This window comes from Sorex araneus, chromosome 4, assembly GCF_027595985.1.
Source record: "Sorex araneus isolate mSorAra2 chromosome 4, mSorAra2.pri, whole genome shotgun sequence".
Classification (NCBI taxonomy): Eukaryota; Metazoa; Chordata; class Mammalia; order Eulipotyphla; family Soricidae; genus Sorex; species Sorex araneus.
The window spans coordinates 12,713,607-12,732,263 of NC_073305.1; the positions used below are offsets into that span (position 1 = coordinate 12,713,607).

General features: G+C 56.0%; 1 protein-coding gene across 3 annotated transcripts in view; it reads left to right on the top strand.

Annotated features, from left to right (window-relative positions):
- Positions 1-377: 377 nt before the first annotated feature.
- The window catches only part of SLC41A3 (solute carrier family 41 member 3), a 33,772-nt gene continuing 15,492 nt past the window's right edge, over positions 378-18,657 (top strand). Inside the window, exons 1-2 of one of the 3 annotated variants that reach the window (XM_055135815.1) lie at positions 378-491; positions 8,558-8,829. In XM_055135815.1, the coding sequence (XP_054991790.1) occupies positions 8,572-8,829 (258 nt within the window). In that variant the 5' untranslated portion in view covers positions 378-491; positions 8,558-8,571. Of the gene's footprint in view, positions 492-8,557; positions 8,830-16,774; positions 16,970-18,657 lie in introns of those variants that run through there. The other 2 variants (XM_004603797.2, XM_004603798.2) reach the window with 2 other exon arrangements.

Sequence of the window (18,657 nt, forward strand, 5' to 3'; positions counted from 1 at the left end):
GCAGGCTCACAACTTAAAACAGGATGTGACAGTTGACCCCAGGCCGTCCCACCAGGCAGTCAGCCGCAACCGCCCGGCGGGAGGGGTGTGTAAAGCCCGAACTTCCGAAATTCCCGCAGCCCTCACAAGGTCTTTGAGACTGGACCCCTGAGCTTGGACCGCCCCGCCCCGCCCCGCCCCGGCCCCAGCAGGCCCCGCCCCCAGATAGCCCCGCCCTAGCATTCCCTTGCCACGCCCTCGTTCCGCCCTCGCCACGCCCCGGGCAGCCCTCGCCACGCCCCCTATAGCCGATGCCACGTCCCAAGGACCGCCCTTGCCACGCCCTCACTCCGCTCTTGCCACTCCTCTGACCGTCCTCGCCACGCCCCCGAGCCGCCCTCGCCACGTCCCAGGCCCGTCCCTGCTAGGGGCGGTGCCCGCGGGGCTGGGCGGGGACCCGGTGGCCCGACCCTTCCCGCTTCCTCGCCAGCCTGCCTGCGGGAGGGGTAACGGTAAGTGCTACCCTGCGCCCCCCCCCCCGGCCGGGGTGTGTGTGTGCGTGTGTGTGTGTGTGTGTGTGTGTGTGCGCGTTCGCAACGGAGGTGGGATAAACCCGGGGAGCCCCTGGGGGAGCTCGGGCGCGGGGATGGAGGGGACGGGGCTCTGGAAAGGGGCGAAAGCAGGGGTTGCGCAAATCCACGTCTAAAGGGGATTAAGGACGCGCGCTCCGAGCTGGCCGCGCCTGCCCCCCCCCCCCCGCCCCCGTGCACCTGGTCCAGCCGCGGTCCGACCTGCTGATCTGCAAGTCCCCAGGTGCGTCCCGGCGCCTGCCTTCCACAGACGCGCCTCCCCCGAGCTGAAACTGCAGGGCATGGAGGGGGTTGGGCCGCGGGCGGGGGTCCGCCGGGGTTGCGTGGTGCAGACGCGGGGCCGCCGGTCGGTTTGCCTGGCCGGGTAAGTCAGAGGACGGATACCCGAGATGGCACTCGTCGGTGAGACACGGGGATGGGCGGAGTCGGTCATCAGACAGCTGGCAGGGGAGGAGGGGCTGGCTTAGGGACGGACGGGTAAACCCTGGAGCCCAGGGGAGGGGATACTTTGTGGCGGTGAAAGGTGTAGTTACTGTAATTCAAAAACCCTAAACGGTAACGTTGCAACCGGTTCACCTCAACAATAATAAAGTAACTACAAAAACCCGAGCCAGGAAGGTCGCCCAGAGGGCCAGAGTTATACAGGAGCTGGGGTTCAACTCCTAGCAATGCGTGGTTTCCAAGCACCTTGAGGGACAGCTCGCCCCCTCCCTCCTAGCATGTAACTGGGGTAGCCCGTGGGCGCTGCAGGGTGTACTCTCTCCTTCAACCCCCCACCCCCGCCCCATCATTAGAGAATGAATAAAGCAGAACAATTATCAGTCCCCAGTTCAAATCAGCAAGCCTGAAATCCAGCCCACCCCAGATGCCGTCCACTTCTGATTTGGTAAGACAGGTCAGTGGGTAGGACCTTGCCTGCCCGGGTTCCATCAGGAGGGGACTCCTGAGCCCCGCCAGGAGTGATCCCTGAGTGTAGAGCCAGGAGGAAGCCCTGAGCAGTGCTGGGTGTGAGCCAGAAACTTAAAATAAAAGCAAAGGTCTGCCTGCAGGACCAGGCTCTTTGCTCATCCTGTCACGCCCACTGTCACTCGTGAAGACACTGTGGTCTGGAAGGAACCGGTCAGCTCTCCCAGCCTCTGGTCTAGAAAGATAACCCGCTTGTGGGGTGCCTCAGCATCTCGGGGACTCAGAGCCAAGATAACCAGCTGGCAGCGGGTAGGATAAGTTTTCCTAGAAGTATTCCCTGAGACACGCACGAGCCTCTCAGCCCCTTTCCCTCCTCTGCTTTCATTTCCCCTTCCCCAAAGGACGGAAGCCATCAGGCAAGACCACCCAGTGTTTGAGGCCGGACAAACGCACAGGCTTCCAAAGCTGCCAGAGGACCAGGCCGACACCGGGAGGGTGGGCCGAAATGAAGGCCCCCTTCCTGCCGGGGATGATGCTGTGTCTCCCCAGAACCACCTCCTCCTGCCAGAAAAGGGTGTCCCGTGGTCCCTCCTTCCTGCCTTGTGCCCGTCAGAGGCGGTGGTCCCCAGCGGGATCTTACATTCCCAGGGACCCCTGCAGGGGTTGGTTGACTGTCATTCAGCATCCCTGGAAGCCAGGCGTGTCTGGGCGGGAGAATGTGTTCACGTGCTGCGTGGATGGAATCAGATGGGCCCCAGACACGCACACACCAGGCCCCAAAGCACGAACCTGCGGGTGGCCGGGGCTCCTGCTGGGACAGGGGGCAAAACCCACTGGCTTTTTACCCACCAGGAAGGACCGAAGCAGAAAGGAGGTGGCACTGACCCTAGGTCAGGGGTCCTTGGCCTCTCCTCCACCCAGGGGCACAGAAGTGAGCGGGACAGGCCTCTGGGGGGTGTGAGTTGTGAGGAATGAGAAGCCCCCACCTCAGGAGCAGCATGGAGAGAGCGGGAGTCCGGGGTCCGGGCAGGGGCCTGCAGACCAGGCAGGGGTCCGGGTTGTGGGCAGGGGTCTGGCCAGGCCTCATGTTGCCAATCACAGGGGAATGGAGGCTCCTGATCCTCCGGCCACCCCCGCTGAGGCCGTCCAGCCTCGCCGGACTGAGGCAGACGCTGATGTTGGGTTGCACGTGGCACATCAGACCTGGTTTCCGGTCACCAGTACAGACCAGGCAGGGCCCTGCAGGACCTAGGGATGGGGTGGGGAGCAGTGATGCCGGAACAGTTGTCGGGGAGACCCTGGCACCTCTGAGCTTCACAGATGGCCGGATGGGGTGGGGAAGCCCCAGAGCCCAGTCCTGGGCCCGGAATGCGGCTCTTCCCCTTCCTACATGGGACTCCTTGGAAAAGCTCGACCCCGGCCTCCACGAGGAGAGAGCTCCTGCTTTGAAGGTGTGGAGATTCCTGGGTCTTCTTCCATTGTGTGTCTTTACCACATTTTTTTTTCCATTTTCCTGCTTTATTTTTATTCTCAAATTTTTAGAGCGTTACAAAGCCATTCATGATTGGATTTCAGTCATAGTGTTCCAATACCCGTCCCTCCACCAGTGTACATTTCCCAGCACCAGTGTCCCCAGGTTCCCTTCCATCACCCCCCCCCTTGCCTGCCTCCTTGACAGGCGCTTTTCCTCTCTCTCTCTCTCTCTCTCTCTCTCTCTCTCTCTCTCTCTCTCTCTCTCTCTCTCTCTCTCCCTCCCCTTTCGGGCATTGTGGTTTGTAATATTGATACTGAAACGTTATCAAGAATATCCCTTACCTACTTTTAACTCTCAGATCTCGTTCAGCGTGATCATTCCCAGCTATTATTATCATACTGTCTCTTTTCTATCTTACCTACCCTCAGCCCCAGACACACTTGTGGTTAGTTCCAGCCATTGACCGGTCCTCCTAACCCCTATTTACCCTGGCCATGGATATTATTCTTCTACTATATATGTATATGTATATATATATGTATATATATACATATACACATACATATATGTATATATATTATATCCCACAAATGAATGCAGTCATTCTGTATCTGTCCCTTTCCTTCTGACTCATTTTATTCAGCATGATACTCTCCATGTCCACCCATTTATAGGCAAATTTCATGACTTCATTTTTCCTGACAGCTGCACAGTATTCCATTGTGTAGATGTGCCATAGTTTCTTTATCCATTAGTCTGTTCTTGGGTACTCAGGTTGTTTCCAGATTCTGGCTATGGTGAATAGTGCTGCAGTGGACATCGGAGAGCAGATGGTGTTTCTGCTGTTCTACCACAGCTTCTTGTCTAGTCACTGCCACTGGACGTTTGGTTGGTGCTTATGCAACTACTATTCTGTGTGCAGCAGTGAACATAGGTGAACATGTGTCTTTTCAAATTTATGTTTCTGTGACTGGGGCTACCAAGAAGTAAAGTCACTGAGTCAGATGGAAGCATGTTCATATTCTTCAATTTATTTTGTTGTGGTTTCTGAGGCCACACCTGACAATGCTCGGGGCTTACTCCTGGCTCTGTGCTCAGAGATCACTCATGGACGTGCTCAAGGGACCACGTGTAGTGCTACTCATGGAAGTGCTCAAGGGACCACGTGTAGTGCTGGGGACTGAACCTGGGTTGGCTGCATGCAAGGCAAGTGCCCTACTCTTGTACCATCTCTCTCGCCCCTCATATTCCTTTGTTCTTAGGTGAAGGACACACACAGTGATGGCAATGGGTTACTTCTGGCTCTGAAATCACTCCTGGTGGGGCTCAGGGGACCATAGGGGATGCTGGGGATTGAACCTGGGTCAGCTGTATGCAAGGCAAGTGCCCTACCTGCTGTACTACCTCTCTGGCCCTGGTCCATCATATACTGTTGAAACATCTCTGTACTGCCTTCCACAGAGGCTGACCTAGTTGGCATTCCCACCAACTAACCATGAAATAGATTTCCTTTTCGCTGCATCCCTGCTAACACTGATTGTTTCTGGAATTTATGATATGCACCACATTCACAGGTGTGGGACGATAACTCATTGCCATTTTGGTTTGCATTTCCTTGACAATAAATGATGACGAATGCTTTTTACTGTCATCTTTGGGGAGGTGTCTGTTCATCAGCTATCCCACTTTTGAAGGAGGATGTTGGGTTTTTGTTATTGTTGAGTTTTGTAAGTCTTTTATACATGTTTTTTTGTTTGTTTGTTTTTGGGTCACACCTGGCGATGCACAGGGGTTACTCCTGGCTCTTCACTCAGGAATTACCCCTGGCGTTGCTCAGGGGACCATATGGGATGCTGGGATTCGAACCCGGGTCGGCCGAGTGCAAGGCAAACACCCTACCCGCTGTGCTATCGCTCCGGCCCCTCTTTTATACATGTTTAAACATCTTTATCTGATGTTTGTGGTGCAGCTATTTTCTCCTGTTAATAGGGTATCTTTTTATTTTAACACGAGTTTTTTTGCCACGTAAAAACTGTTTATATTTGATGTAACCCACTTGGTGGATGTGGATTTTGTTTCCTTTGCCACTGGAATCACTTATTGATGAAACCTCTGAGGTCGATGTCCTAGAGAGTTCTTGCTTGTGGGCTTTTTCAGTGTGTTTTATGGAGTCTGGTCTAATTGCAAAGTCTTTAATCCATTGTTACAGTAACCAAGTGTAGATTTCAACTAAAATCTAGCATGTGTGAGCAAGGGGCTGCACTGCAAACACTTGTTATTAAAAAATCCCTTACAATTGTGGATTTTTTTTTCACACTGGGAGTTGAACCTCCAGGCCTCACAAATGCAAGGCAAGTCTTCAACATTGCCTTGATTTATTATTTCCTTATTGATGCTTTTTGTGTGTTTTGTAAACTATGTTACTCATAAACACATTACTGTAGCAATAATAATTTTTAAAAGAATATTTTACTTTGGGGGGGGGTGGGAGGTTGAGTTACAGCCAGCTGTGTTCAGGTCTTACTCCTGGCTCTGTGCTCAGCCTAGTGGGGCTTAGAGAACTTAGAAAACCATATGCAGTTCTGAGGATCAAACGTGGTGTCTACCCTGTGCAAGGCAAGTGTGTACCCCCACACTATCTCTGACCCAAGATCAAGTTACTTTTGTTGTTGTTGTTTTTGAGCCACACCTGGCAGTGCTCAGGGGCCACTCCTGGCTGTGCTCAGGAATCCTGCCAAGTAGGTTCGGGGGATGAGATGCCAGGGATCCAGCCTGGGTCGGCCACATGCAAGATTCCATACTCATCAGTTCTCTTTTGTTGGTTTGGGTTTGGGGGCCACCCTCACCTGTGCTCAGGGCTCACTCCTGGTGGTGCTCAGGGGAACCGTATACAGTTGGGGACTTGCACGGGGGTCGGCTGCATGCAAGGCAAGCACCTTAACCCTTGTACTATCTTTCTGGCTGTTTTTTCTTTGATTTTGGTCTTGGGGCCACTTCTTGGTGGTGATTAGGGGCTACTCCTGGCTCTGTGCTCGGGAATCACTCCAGGGGATGTTTGGGGAGCCATGTGTTGGTGGGGATCGAATGTCGGCCTCCTGCATGTTAGTCAAGCACTGCCCATTGAGCTCTCTCTCCGGCCCTCAAAGGATTGCCTCTTTTCAGCACTCAGCTCTTTGGAGGGGCTCTCAGGGATTTTACATCTCAGCTGTTATGCTTTACAATTCTTGTATTTCTGTCTGAGTCTTTAAAAACCATTGTTATGTGATCATCTCAATTTTCTTGACAGTTCTCCATATTCTCTAGCTTCTCTACATTTTTGTAGCCTCTGGTTAGATTTCATTTTTGTACTTCCTTTTACATCCTTAGGCAGGCTTCCTTAAGTTCTTTGAACATTTTCAAAGAGTTAAAGTTTTATTTAATCTGGTTGGAGTGTTGTCTGGACTTCATTCGGGATCACTTTAATTTAATTTTTTTGGTTTTGGGGGGTTTGGGGGCCCCTGGTGATGTTCAGGGATTACTCCAGGCTCTGCAATCAGGAATTACTTCCGGTGATGCTCTGGGGACTGCATGGGGTACTGGAGATCAAACCTGGCTTGGCTGCACAAGGCAAGCACCCTAAGCACTGTAATATCTCTCCAGCCAGGCATCACTGTTCTGACGTGGGTTCCTGTGAGCAGACTGACTCTTCTGTTTCTTTTCAGGTTTCATGTTATTTTAATTGTTGTTGTAGTTGAGCTCAACATATTTCAGATGGCAGAACGGGCATCCTTTTCAAAAAATACTTTGTAACCTGTATACTAAGGAGACATGCATCCATTTCAAGAATTGCTTAAATTCTGAGCTCCAGCTTTAAGCTTGTGAACATGGCTTAAACATACAGTTAAAGCTGCTCATCATAATTTGCTATACTACCGACATTACAGTTACTTGGGAGCCCAGTTAAATGGTCTATAGTAAGCCTGTACCACATCTAAAAAATACCTTCCTATCTCATCCATGCAAATACATCTCCGTGTAAAGATCTTGTCACGTTTAAGTAAATCCTGTGCCAGAAGTCACTAACGAGGCTTATCATGGTCCAGAGGGGAGAACGTAACCAGGGTTTCTTGTGTGTGCTATTGAATTGAGCCTTTTCTGTGGCTTTTCTGAAGAAGAATTTTTGTCCCTACATATTTTTGTTCACTTGGGGGCCATACCTGGTGATTTTCAGGGTTGCTCGTGGTTCTGCCCTCAAGAATTGCTTCTGACAATGATTGAGAGACTCTGTGTGGTTCCAGGAATCGAACCCTGGCTGGCCACGTGCCAGGCAAGTGCCTTACACACTGCCTTGGCTTGGCCCCAGTCATCTATATTCTTTATTCTGTGTGTCTGATGACACACGGGGAATGAGCGGTCAGGAGCTTCCTTTATCTCCTCCCTTGGAAGGAGAAGACTCAACTCCTGCAAAGGGACTCTGGGGGCATGGGGAGAGAGGGGGGCGCTGCCAGCATTCAATCAGGAGGGGGTGCCCTGCTTCCCCTGGTTCCTGAGCATATGCCACACCCCCTGGGGCTTGCGCACTACCCTGACCTTCCGGGGCGGACCCCTAGCTTCCCGGGCACGTGAGATTTTGGCCACACCTTGGTTTTCCTTCTAAGTGCTTTGACTCAGCTGTGGTTCACTGCCTTCCACGGTAATCCCTCTTCCAAGCGGCCCCAAAGTAAAAGGCTTTTGACCCAAAGCGAGTTCAGGGGCTAGAGCAATAGCACAGAGGGTAGGGCGTTTGCCTTGCACGCGAAAACACGGGTTTGATTCCCAGCATTCCATATGGTCCCCTGAGCACTGCCAGGAGTAATTCCTGAGTTCAAAACCAGGAGTAACCCCTGTGCATCGCCAGGTGTGACCCAAAAAGCAAACAAAACAAAACAAACAAACAAAAAAGTCCCAAAGCGAGTTCCAAGTGCGAGCAAGTACAGCCCGTACACACAGCCCCTGTGGATGGAGAATGGCACTTCTGGAGCATCCGTCTTCCCAGACCCCAGGCCCGTGCAGGGCTGCTGGGGGCCCTGGACAGAACCAGGTTCAAGCATGGCCCACGTGGAGGGTGTTACAGTGTTGTTCGTTCTGAGATTCAGCCTCGTTTCTCTCCTCCAAAATGCACACCACCATGTTGTTTTGACTCACAGTTGTTGCTTTACTCTTTACAGAGCAGAGAGTTTCCAGACAAACCCCTATTCCTTTTTTTTTTAGGCTTTTTTTTTTTTAAGTCACACCTGGCGATGCTCAGGGGTGACTCCTGGCTCTGCACTCAGGAATTACTCCTGGCGGTGCTCAGGGGACCATATGGGATGCTGGGAATCGAACACGAGTCGGCCGCCTGCAAGCCAAACGCCCTACCCGCTGTGCTATCGCTCCAGCCTCCCTGATTCCATTTCTTTAATCATCTTTGGTCTTCTTATTCTCCCCCACAACAACAACAACAACACATATGCATATCCCAGAGGAGGTGGTTGTCAACTGGGTTTGCAGGGGCAGCTGTGGGGCAGGGCCAGGTGAGAGAGCGCCTTGGCCGGCCTGGTGTCCAGTGTGCCGGTCAGCTGCCCTCTAGCCCTGCTGCTTTATGTCCCAGGCAGCTGTGTCCAGATGGAGAGGACGGAGACCCGGCAGAGGAGGCCAGAGGAGCTGGGGCTCCCCCACACCCTCGTCGCAGGAAGAGTCCCCGCGGCCTCGGAGGAGGGAGTGCTCCCGAGTGCTCCTGAGAGCCCGAGGCTTGTTGCTAAGTCCCTGGGGCCTGACCTCTGCAGGGAGACCACCTGGTCCATCGCCCGTCAGGTGACGGTGCCCTTCATGTTCTCGGGCCTGGGCATGTCTGGAGCCGGCATGCTTCTGAACTATTACCAGGTAAGAGGGAACAATGGGAACGGGGATTGGGGGAGGGGCACTGCTTAATGTGGCCCACAGGGTGGGCAGCTATATATTGGGTGCAATTTGAGGTGGAGTGGCCCACAGGGTGGAGTATTCTCAAACTGGGTGGGATTCTTTTTAGTTTCAGGTGACAGAGGTGGTGTTTAATCTACCTTATGCTTTAAAGGACTTCATTAACATCATTAAGTGTACTATCCAAGGGACTGGACTTCAGGCATGGCATGATCCAGGTGCTCACCTGGTATAAGGATGCCGACTCTTTCTCAAGTCTGTGGCAAGAATCCACACCTAGAGGGGAGGGTGGTTCTTGGTAGTTATTTCTTTGTTTATTGGGGGGAGGCACAGCCAGTAGTGCTCAGGGGTTGCTCCTGCCTGTGCCTCGGGATTACTCTCACCTCAGTGCTCAGGGGACCGTGTGGGATGCCGGGGATTGAACCTGATTCAACCACATGCAAGGCAAGTGCTTTACCTTCTGTACCATCCCTTATTTATATCTGCTTGGGAGGTTCTCTCAAGTGGTACTTAGTACCCAGGGACCTCACCAGTGATTCTCAGCTAACCAGGCTGGAAATTCAGCATCACCCGAACTGAGGATGCACAGAGTTTTCCGGCCCTGCAATGCTGGGGTGACCGGGCCACCAGGTGGTGCTGGAGGCCTCCCGAGTGACACCCTGCAGTGGTCAGGGACCTCCAGGGCTGCATAACTAGAACCTGGTCATTGTGGTCATTGTGCTTGACCCAACCACAGCGCCACCCTCCCGCCCCTTGGAGATGTCAAAGCTCCATTTCAATCTGTCCATTTCTCTGTTGCCGGCGCAGTCAGATCCACACTCCTGGATTGAGCGTTTCTGACCACGGTGGGTTCCCCACACTGGGTCAGGTAGGGTGGTCTCGGCCCCCAGGACCAGAACACCCACCTCCGAGTGAGTGCTGTGGGGCCGGGCTGCCAGGAGCCAGGCTAGGCTCCACGCACAAGCGAGCAAAGCTTTGCTGAAAGGAAAAGGCTGCCAGGCGGGCACTCTGGCAAAGGCACCAGCCGGGAAGCAGGACGAACGCGAGATCCAGACCTTCAGCGGCACGGAGGAGGGCAGGGAGGGGCATCTTGGCCCCTGCATGTTCCATTTAGTTGGGCCTCATGGTTCCAGGCGTGTTCTGTGCCTCTCTTTCTCTGTGAAACCTATTAGCCACATTCTTCCACCACAGGTGGGTGTCTTAGAGCTGTCTGGGGCCCCCGCCTTACAGATGCAGTAAGGGACTCCGTCATCTCCCCAGGGGTTCCCGGGATGAGGCGATTCCTGGCTGGGATGTGGTCTTAGCCCAGCGGTCAGCTTTGCCCTCTTGGCTGCATGCCGTCCAGAGGGAGAAGCGAGAGGCCTCTGGCCAGGCCCTCTTGCTTTGGCACAAGGACACTGCCCTCGAAGACCCCTCCCTTGGGGTCCCCCAACTTCTCACTGGTGATTTAAGCTCCGTCCCCTGCGGCACAGTTTGAAACGAGGTATTGGCCAGGAGAACAGACAGGCTAGCAGGGCGAAGCCACCGGTCGGGGAGGGTCAGCTGCCCACCAGGGGGCGCTCTGCACACAGTTGGGCCCTGCAGGGCTGGGCTGAAAGGGACAAAGGCGCTTTCACCTCATGGGGGCTGACTGCATGGGGGAGGCTGTCCATGCCCCCTCCTGGCCTATATCTCCCCAAGTGCCGTGTCACTCTGAGGGGACATGGCTCTCCAGCAGCTGCTCTGGGGCCGTCCCCCAAGGGACCGTGGGCGGCCGCTGAGCGTTTGCTCTCTGGAAATGATTAAGACATGCAGGTTTCAGGGCTCAGAGGGCTGACGCCTGTGTAGAAGGAGGGGACATCCGTCTAGGCGCAGGGACAGGCCCCCCGTGTGCCTCGGTGGGCTGGCTCTGTGTCCTGCGACGCCAGCCTTTGCCGTGTTCTGCGGCGTGCTCGCCTTTTCCTTACTGACACCCCGGGACGCTACAGATGAGGGATCTTGGCCCTTGAACAGTGAGAGAACGTGCTACGTGTTTTTTGTTTGTTTGTTTTGCTTTGATTTTTGTGGTTTTACACCCCCCCTTTTCTGTGTATCTTTTGATTTTTTGGATTAGGTTTTATTTTTGGGGGGGGGGGTGTTGTTTCATTTTTGCCACACCCAGTAGTGTGCTCAGGGCTTACTTCTAGCTCTGTGCTCAAGGGATCACTGTGGGTGGGTGATCGAACCCTGGTGGGCCATGTGCAAGGCAAGTGCCCTGCCCCCTGCACAATCGTTTTGGCCCTGCTATTGGCTTTCCGTGGCGTTTGTTGGGCTTACTGTTTTCTTTATACGTAGTCTGAGTAATCACGTCGGTGGACTGTTCCTGTGTCCTCCTTGACTGACTCCAAGCGGCCTCGGGGTAGGGTGCGTGTCTGTGGTGGAGAATGATCCAAGGGGGCTGCTTCCCTCAAACTGTCAAGCTGGACCCAGAGACGGGGGCCGGCCAGCGGGTCGGGGGGAGCCCTGCGCCTTGTGAGGGACCAAGGGGAGAAGGAGGCAGGGGTCAGTCCTGCGCAGTGACCTCCCTGGAGCCGAGGGCCGGACAGCCCAGCATGGTGGGGAGGCCGCTCAGCCTTGCATGCAGTGACCCTGGCTCCATCCCTGACGCTGCAGGGACCCCCTCCCCACCCCCAATCGCTACTGGGAGAAATCCCTGAGCTCCGGGATTCGCCCCTGAGCACTGCTGAGCAAGTCGAAGCAAAAGCAGATGAAAGACATAGAGCAGAGAGAGGCTGGAGGACTCGAGTCCCTCCTCCAGGGAAGCCCCGAGGCAGGGTCCTGGGCACTGAATGGGACAAAGAGGCCCTGTGGGGGTGGGGTGGGTGGGGGGAGCCCCCGTTTCTCCCAGAGGGTCTGCGTAGGGGAGGAGAAACTCCCACCAGGGAGAAGCATGTTATCCCACTACTGTGGCAGGGGACCTTATTAGTGGCTGGAGCACTGGCTTGTGGGCAGGTCAGTCTCGAGCCACCCCCCCACCACCTACCCTCCCCTGCACACTCCACACAGACTGTGGTGTGATGCAGACTGGCCCTAGGGCATGGGGGTCCGGCAAGCGAAGCAGGACTGGACAGCAGGGCGAGCCCACCAGCCCCCTGCCTCACTTGGGGGTGCTGGCAGTGCATGACTCCAGCGTCTGAGTCCAGATCAGCTGCCCCTTTGCATTGATAATGACGGGGGCCCTGTACCCCCACAACCTAGGGGAGAGTCTCTGCCGCTCAGTGCCGTGGGCCCTGTGGGGCCTGGGGCACAAGGCGGATGGCGGCAGGGGAGGTTTCTCTCCAGAGTCAGCATATGCCTGACACCTGGGGTGATGTCCAGTCCTCTGAAGGGGACAGGGAGTGCCCTGGGGTGTCAGCTCTGGAACTCGACAGTTCAGCAGGGATGGAAGGGGGTGGGGCTCACATGAGCGCAGCTGGGAGTCAGCCTCGACGCTGTCAGCGATCAGGTTCCCCTCGATGTGCCAAGTCGGGGGTGGTAGGCCCCGGTGGGGGGTCACCGGCCCTTCCTCCTCCCGGGATCCCAGCTGTACTCGGGCACCCTGAGCGAGTGTGTCCCAGCTGGCCCTGCCACCACAGCAGCTGGAAAAAGCCAAAGACCCTTCCCTGGGAACCAGGGACCAGTGTCGCTGGCTTCTCGGAGCTCTCAGCCAGCTGGGGCAGCATCGGGCCAGTGAGGACCATCAGCGCCGGCCTGGGGCGGCCCAGAAAGACCCAGGAGCATGTGAGCACGTGAGCCAGTGCTCGGCCCCCAGGAGGGAGGGGTGACAGCACAGGAGGGTTCTGAGGGCGCTGGCCTCGGGGTCCTGCTCCCAGGGCTGCTCTCGGCAGAACCTCTTCCTGGGCCTGCTGGCCTGGGAGCTGTCCCGCCGCTCCCCTGGGCAGATGGAAGAAGGTGGGCGAGGGTCCCTCTGCTGGCCCATAACTCCCCTGGAATCAGGTCTAGCTCACTTGCATTTTCCACGGGGCACTGAACTGATATTTGTAAAATCGCATGTTTGTTTGTCCGTTTAGGAGCCAGCGCACGGGGACCCACTTCGTCCTCACGTTTTGTATCAGCATCAGGGATGTGGTTCAGAGGACTGGCGCGCACGTGTGGCATTGCTGGGGCCCCGGGATTTGGTTCCCAGCATTGCAGGGTCCCCCAAGAGCCATCAAGAGTGACCCCTGAGCTGGGAGAGACTCCAGGCTGTACCAACTCCTCACTGTCCCGTCCCGCGGGACTTGGTCAACATGGGTAGCTGGGAGAGGGTGCGCGAGTGAAAAGGACACAGACGCAAGAAGAAAGAGGCAGACACAGACAGACGCAAGGATGGGAGCAAGCTCCAACTTTATTTCTCCTGAGCTAGTCTTTTATAATTGATTATATAAGGAAGTGGGCAGAATGGGAGAGTAGCAAAGAATGCAAACGTTTAACAACACTGGATGTGGGCCCTGATGGCAGTTTCCCTGGGCATTGTCCTGCAACCTTTCCCAAGAAGCGGCTGTTCCTTAGTCCCAGGTCAGTTTGTACTGACATATTGGTTCCCAGGCGTGGGTTTCTGGCCGTTCCCAGGCATGGGTTCCCGGCACTCAGCTATACCCCACAAGCAAATAGCAACACAGAAACAGAAAAAAAAAAGAACCTCATAAAATAATATCTTTATTTTTTGGGGGGGGTCACAGTCTATGTTATGGTGGCTATGAAAGTAAATAATCATAGAAAGTATGTACAGGAAAAAAAAAAACAACAAATGTCTCATACTCCCTCCACCACCAGTGTGGGGGCGTATCTCCTTCTGAACTTTTCACTGCTTTTTAATTACTTTCCTATCGCTTTGGCATTTGATTTACTTTTTTTGAACAAGAGGGAAAAAAAGAGAAAAATGCTTTTGTGATCATTGTTACTTGCTGAGCTGGACCCTCTGCGGGTTTCTTATCTTCTGCACCGTGTACAGTTATACTTTGTATCAGAATGTTTGCGGATATGGCACGGGAGGTGCTGAGGCCCGACAGGGGACATCTGTCTGGAAATGGGCAGAAAGGGGGACATCTGACCATTCCTTCCAGCTTGAGAAGTGGGGCCGACCCCCCATTCTGGCCCCCCAGCCTGGCCCCCTGGTCATGGTGTCTCCTTCATCCCCGTCACCCACACAGCCTATGCTCAGGAAAACGCCATTTCTCTCAGTTTCCTCCTGCCTTAGACCCATTTGGTGTGTGTGTGTGTGTGTGTGTGTGTGTGTGTGTGTGTGTGTGTTGCTTTGTTTGGGGGCCACACCCAGTGGTGCTCAGGACTCCTGTGTCAGCCGCTTGCAAGACAAGCACCCCACCCTTTGGACTGTCACTCTGTCCCATGAACAGTCAGCGAGGCCCAGTCGGAGGGCCACAGCAGACGGGCAGCGATGCAGGGAGTGGCCACCGGGGAGGGAGGCGGAGGCGGCTTGAGCTGGGCTCAGTGACCGAGGGCCTGGATCCTGCCTCTGGGCCAGTATAAGGTGTGACCCTATGTAGGGCCTTGTCACTGTGCAGTTCCCTGAGCCTCCTGGGGACCACCGAGAGCCATGGTATGTGTCTGGTGATGGTTAGATGTGAAATGACTCAACAGGAGTAGACGCTGTAAAGCTGCTCAGGGCACGGAACAACGATGGTTCATTCATTCATTCATTCATTCATTCACACATTCATTCATTCATTCCATCCATCACTGGTGACTGGGTGCTGGGCTGTGTTCTCGGCCAATCAGGGGCTCCCTGACAAGCACATCCCACACTCCTGACCGAGTTCTGTTCCTTAGCATGGTCAGCCCGTTGGGGAGAAGGTCTGATTGCGTCTGATGGGCTCACAGCTCTCCCAGGGTGCTCAGACCAGAGTCTAACCAAGGTCAGACCTAAATGCTCCTCCACGGAGCAATCGACTGAGTCACTTCCCTGCTCTGAGGGCTGTGTCTGGGTACCCCAAAGGCTCTGTCCTCAAGGGCAAAAGCAACCCTCGCTTCCCCGGGGCACAGGGGTCTTGGGCGAACAGAGCAGGGCGGGGAGTGCCTTCCACCCGCAGGCAGTGCAGACAGATGAAAGGGGGGCGCAGGAACGCGCTCTTGGCAGTGTGGGGGTCCGGGACACGGAGCCTGTGGCGCCATTTACAGGAGCTGAATGTGGAAGCAGAAGGTGTGTTCCCTTGGCACGCGCGTCAGAAGTGCCTGCTGATGTGGTGGGGGAAGGAAGCCGGGGGCCACTAGAAATGTGGAGTCCTTTTTGGCTGTCCATAAAATAAAATAAAATTAGGCAGAATCTTGCCACTCACAGCAAAAATGGAAAAAACGGAGGGGATTATGTGAAGTGAAATAGGTCAGAAGGGAGAGACGGGGGTGGGGTCAGCTCACCCAGGCGTGTGGTAAGAGAAGGAAAGGGGAGTGAAAGGGAGCTGTGGGAATCAGCTGTGGACAGCATGGGGGGAGGAAAGGTGTGTGTGTGTGAGGGGTTTGTGCAAACACGTGTGTGTGTGTGTGTGTGTGTGTGTGTGTTGGAGGTGGGAATAGGGGGTGGAGGGCTTTGTTAGGTTATGTTTTTTTTTTTCTTTTTGGGTCACACCCGGCGATGCACAGGGGTTACTCCCGGCTTTGCACTCAGGAACCACCCCTGGCAGTGCTCAGGGGACCATATGGGAAGCTGGGAATCGAACCCGGGTCGGCCGCGTGCAAGGCAAACGCCCTACCCGCTGTGCTATCACTCCAGCTCCAGGTTATGTTTTTTTTAAATAATATACATTGGGTCAGGCTAACAGGAGAGGCATTTCTTTCTTTATTTTTCATTTTCCAGAGGCTCCCTCCCGCAGGCCCTTAGCTGTTGGTGATCAGGCTCATGAGCTGGTAGATAAGGAGAATCATCAGTCTCTGGTGAGAGGACAAAGAAAAAGTGCTGTGAGGCCTGAGAGGAGGGTGCTAAGCTCTCATCTGAAGCCTCCGGAGTTGGGGGCCGGTCAGGCATTGGGCAGGGTCTGAGCAGACCTGTGGGAGGGGCAGGTGCAGCCTGACCAGACCTATCAGAGTGCCGTATCCCCCTGCATTCCTGTCTCCCATCTGCATTCCCATATCCCACTCGGCATTCCCATATCCCACCCACATTCCTGTCTCCCACCTGTATTCCTATATCCCACCGGAATTCCCATCTCCCCCCTGCATCCCCACGTCCCACCCCATATTCCCGTCTTCCACCCCCATTCAGCCACCAGGGTTAAAATTCTCCTGGAGAGACAGTACAGCCATCGGTCTCTTGCCTTGCACGCGGCCAACCCACATTCGAAGCCTGGCATCCCAGATGGTCTCCCACGCACGTCCAGGAGTGGTCCCTGAGTGCAGAGCCAGGAGTGACCCCTGAGCATCACCGGGTATGGCCTCAAACCAAACATCAAAATCAAATAAAATGAAACTCCACTATCACCCTGGGGGCTGGGGCAGGAGCCGGCCGGCACGTCCTGTGCGCTGACCTCTTGGGCTTCGTCTTGCCAGAGCACGGGATGCCCCGGGCCCGCACACCTCACCAGACAGGCCCCCAGGTGGTGCTGGCCAAGGCCAGCGTCACTCCAGTGTCCACATCGTCTGGACTCAGCACAAGCCAGTGTGCCACCCGCCCTCCACCCCCGAGGGTATCAAGGCCAGGCTAAGGGACAGGGAGCGCCTCAGCAGGGGGCGGGTCCGGGGAGGTCCCGGTGGACACAGCAGCCAGTGTCTGACGAGCTCCGAATCTGCGGGGAGTGCCCAGTGCCAGCTGACCGGGCCCGCCCAGGCTCACCGGCCTTTGACTCTCGGGAAGTCGGGGAGCTGACCCCCTGAGCCGACTCGAGCCCCCTGGCACCTTCGAGGCCCGGTGTGGGCGGGGAGGAGCAGCCAGTGGTGCCCGGATAGCCCTCTTGGCCCGGTCATGGTGGTCACGCAGCTCAAACTGGAGTTCCGCTTCCAGGGCAGGAAGCTGCGAGGCTTCCGCTGCGAGCTCACGCGGTCCCCGCGCGGCGTCTTCCCCGAGACCGTCTGCACCATCACGGTCCAGATCGTGGTGCCCATCCTGCTGTCGGGCCTGGGCATGATGGCTGCGGGCCTCGTCATGAACGCCATCCAAGTGCGTATGGGCGTCCGAGGGGCGACGTGGGGCATGGGGGTCGGGCGGACCAGGGTCCTTGGGTGTCCTGGTAAGGACAGACGGGGGTGGGGGGAGGGGAAGTTGCACATTGGGCTCCCGGGCAAGCTGCCCTGACTCAGCCTCCCTGGGGCCGTCCTCAAGGGACCCGTGTCTAAGGTTCACAGGGCACTGACCCGGCTTTCTGACTCAGTTTCCCCATCTGTCGGCACCCACCGTGCAGGACGGTGTGGATGGATGATCTAGAGAACCTGACCGGATTGTCCATGACCTTTACACCAGCCCCGGGGGTCTCTTCCAAGGGGAAGACAAGACTCGGGCTAGCCCAGGAGCCTGGTGGGTGCAGAGGGCTGGGGGTGGAGGCCCCCGATGGGTAGAGGTATGGGCAGAGGCCGGGAGCGAGGACACAGCCTACGATCCTCCTCCCGCCCCCATCCCCAACTCCCACCAGCATTCCCCATCTCTCCCATCCCACATACCCTGCCTCCCACCCGGCATTCCTGTCTCCTGGTTGTCTTCGAATCCCCGACTCGTCTTAGAACGTGTGAGGGTCCTGGGGAGTTTCTTCCTTCTTCCTTCTCCCACCCCCCACCATTTGCTCCAGGGCCAGGGGGCTGGAGCGACTGGGGAAGAGGCATGAGGGAGGAGGGCTTTGTGTCCCGTGGGGTCATACATTCCGTGGGCTCCTATGTTGTCATGCTGCCTCTCGACCCGGAATGGTGAATGTAGATGTTCAGTCCCGGGGGATGGCCAGACTGTCCCCCCATCTCCTCTGCGCACTTGCCGTGGCCTTCTGGGTGGCCACCCGCCACCTCCCTGCCTGTCCGTGAGCCAGAGACAGCTGGTCCCCCTCCACCTGCTAAGCTTGACCCCCTGGTCTCCCAGCAGGGCTCACGGTGGCCCCATCCATGGACAGGTCCCCTCTGGACTGGTCAGTTTGCCCAGAAGGCCGGTGTTCAATGGGACTGGGGAGTTAGGTGCTGGGTTAAGGTGCTGGGCTGGCACGTGACCCACCCCTGCCACCACATACGGTCCATGAGCACCTCCAGGAGTGTTCCCTGAGCACTCCTGGCTGTGCCCCCCCCCCCTTCTGAAGAAACAAGGGAAGCTGGTATTTGAGCCAGGGCTGTGGCTTAGCAGTGGAGCACTTGCCCAGTGTGTGGGGGCCAGCACATCAACCCGCCATCTCCTGGCCGGGACGGGCCGCCCGGGGCTGCGGTTCACGGCGGAACCCCGGAGTCTGATCCTGCTCTCTCACGAGCGGGTGCTGAGGCCGAAGCCGTGTAAGACACAATCAGAGACCACTTCGTTCCGGAGAGATAGGACAGGGGTTAAGACACTTGCCTTGCTTGTGGTCTGCTGCGCTTCCATCCCCGGTACCGCTGAGGAGCCCCTGAACCCTGCCGGGGTAGTTCCCGAGCACAGAGCCAGGAGTCACAGAAACATACAGCCACGTAAAGAGACCAGGTAAGGCAGGAAGAGAGTCCAGGTGTCAGGTGTGTACACGGCCTGCCCTGGTTCAGTTTCCGGCACCACATGGTCCCCAAGCACTGCTGGGTGCAGCTCTGGGGGTCCCTGAGCACTGTGGGTGGCCCAGGAACTCCTGAGCACTGTGTTTTCCACTCTCCATTGAACTGCCAGCCGCCTGGTTGGCCCAGAATTGTCAGGAG